This window comes from Penaeus monodon, chromosome 2, assembly GCF_015228065.2.
Source record: "Penaeus monodon isolate SGIC_2016 chromosome 2, NSTDA_Pmon_1, whole genome shotgun sequence".
In the NCBI taxonomy this organism is placed as follows: Eukaryota; Metazoa; Arthropoda; class Malacostraca; order Decapoda; family Penaeidae; genus Penaeus; species Penaeus monodon.
This window is the reverse complement of record NC_051387.1, coordinates 19,170,333-19,172,832: the sequence shown is the minus strand read 5'-3', so window position 1 is coordinate 19,172,832 and position 2,500 is coordinate 19,170,333. Positions and strand designations below refer to the sequence as shown.

The following is a 2,500-nucleotide window of genomic DNA, read 5'->3' as shown; positions in this document are numbered from 1 at the left end:
TATAATGTTCATGTGTAAGTATATGTAGTTTGAATGTATAAGTATAAGTTATGTTGGTGTATGTGTATATCTATATATGTGTTATCCTACATAATCATTATATCTTATACAAATTATTGACTGTGTTATGATATTGAATGTATAATATGTGCTTTTGATATTATAATAATGATGATAAGCTTATATAAGGAATTCAGTTTTAGGTAGTAAGTGTTGGTAAAAACAAAACTTACAAAATCAATATACAAAGTAATAAATAGCTTGATGCATATAAAAAGATGAGTGTGAATGTGTAACACGAATAGGAAATATCTGGGTGATATGAATGGTGAGTAGTTTGTTAATAGTATTTTTATATAAAATGGGGGAGAGGGGAGGAGAGTGGTGAGTGAGAGTGGGGAGTGAGAAAGAATAGAAGATGATGAGATAGTGAAGAGTATAATAGAGACTTCAGTAGAAGAGAGTAGTAGAGAGAATGAAGAGAGAGAGACTTACGAAGAGACATGTAAGAGATTGAAGTTGATGGAATTGAGAAAGAGAGAGATCGAAGAATGATGAAAATAGATGAGAAATGAGAATAGGGGTATGAAAGAATGAGGAGATGAAGGAAAGAGATGGAGGAGAGAGGGAAGAATGAGAGAGCAGAGAGAGGAGAGGAGAGAGAGAGAGAGAATGAAAGGAAGAAGTAAGAGAATGAGAAAGAAATGAGAGAGAGAGAGAGAGAGAGAGAGGTGGAGAGATGGAGGATGAGAGAGAGAGAGGAAGAGAGATGAGAGAGAGAAGAGAGAGAGAGAGAGAATAGAAGAGAGTGAAAGAGAGAGAGAGAGAGAGGAGAGAGAGAGAGAGAGAGAGAGAGAGAGAGAGAGAGAGAGAGAGAGAGAGAGAGAGAGAGAGAGAGAGAGAGAGAGAGAAGGAGAGAGGAGAGGAGAGAGAGAGAGAAGAGGAGAGAAGGAGGAGGAGGAGAGGGAGGGGAGGGTGTGAGAAAGAGAGAAGAGAGAGAAGAGAAAAGGGGAGGGGGGAGGGGGGGAGAGGGGAGGAGAGAAGGGGGGAGAGGGGGGGGGGGAGGAGAGAGAGGAGAGAGAGAGAGAGAGAGAGAGAGAGAAGAGAGAAGAGAGAAGGGGAGAAAGGAGAAGAAGGAGAAGGAGAAAATGGAGAAAGAGAAAAAGAGAGCGAGAGAGAGGGGGGAGAGGGGGAGGGGGTGTGAGTGAGTGAGTGAGTGAGTGAGTGAGTGAGTGAGTGAGAGTGAGTGAGTGAGAGAGAGAGAGAGAGAGAGAGAGAGAGAGAGAGAGAGAGAGAGAGAGAGAGAGAGAGAGAGAGAGAGAGAGAGAGAGAGAGAGAGAGAGAGAGAGAGAGAGAGAGAGAGAGAGAGCTGTCAGTGTCACCCTTTTCACTGACAGCACCGAAGAACTTCCGTCAGTAACATTATAACGGCTTCTCATTTCACCAAAGAGTGTCCAGAGCCGAAAGCCGTAGCGTGAGGGCCCTGGAGGGTGTTATCCCCGGCGTAAGGGGTTCCGTCCAGGGCACAACCCCTCCCCGTCGAGGAAAAAAATACCCCTCGATCGGCCTTCAGAGGAAGCTCATTTCGTAAATCTAATATGTTGAAACGTGACACGACGCTCTCCGAAATCCGCGTGACATAAGCAACTTGTCTGCAAGGGTCTGGAAGACGGTATATTTTGCGTTTTGCTGAATTTCCTTTGTTTCGCCGAGCCGGGGGGAGTTTCGAAGAGGATGCAAAAAACTCGCCACACCAGACCAAAATCACGCGCGGGCGTCTCAGGGCCTTTGCCACATCTCCCTCCACTACTTTTTCATTTTCTCGCCTTTCCGCGGAGGTGTTTTCCTTCTTTGGGCCTACGGAAGGACCGGCAGCTAAACTATCTACCCATTTCCACTCTAAGAACAAAGAGGGTACTTACCGTGTAAATTGACGGTACAAGTGGTGTTGTTGCCTCGGTCGAGCACCACCACACTCGTCGCTGGCACCGCCATCTCGGCGACTGAGCGAGACTCGTCTTCTGCTGCGCCCTTTTCCCGCCTCTGCTCGCGATTCATACCGCCACAATACCATTTTAAAAATAAAAATTAAATAAAAAAAATACTAATACCTACCTGGTATTTTAGGTTATTTCTGATTTTTTGTCTTATTTATTTTTCAATTGTACTATGTGCTGGTATAAAGATTGGGAGAATGGGATTTCTGAATCGCAAGTTCTTGTGCTTTGCTCCCTTCTGTAAGAGTCTCGTTCGCGTATAAATCAATCCGGCTCAACACACCCGTCGCATGTGTAATAATTTATCCTGAAGCTGGATTTACTTTTTAGGATATAATATATACCAGATACAAAAGTAAAAATGTGTAAACTTCAAATCAGTTATAGCTGCGTACAACTGAGGGGAAAAATGACGTTAACATCCATTTTTTTGTAGCCGAGGATACTTTTGCTTTATATATACAGTTGGCTAACAAATGCAGGCGAACATGGTTGTGTAAGAA

The 2,500-nt window shown here is 43.8% G+C and overlaps 1 protein-coding gene across 2 annotated transcripts in view; it reads right to left on the bottom strand.

Annotated features, from left to right (window-relative positions):
* Nucleotides 1–2,500, bottom strand: part of LOC119581609 (glucose-6-phosphate 1-epimerase-like) — a 27,125-nt gene that overhangs the window by 14,006 nt on the left and 10,619 nt on the right. For both annotated transcript variants that reach the window (XR_005229579.1, XM_037929727.1), the window contains exon 2: nucleotides 1,923–2,043. Coding sequence is in view for 1 of the 2 variants with exons in the window: in XM_037929727.1 (XP_037785655.1) it covers nucleotides 1,923–2,043 (121 nt within the window). In the remaining variant the exon portion in view is untranslated. The remainder of the gene's footprint in view (nucleotides 1–1,922; nucleotides 2,044–2,500) is intronic.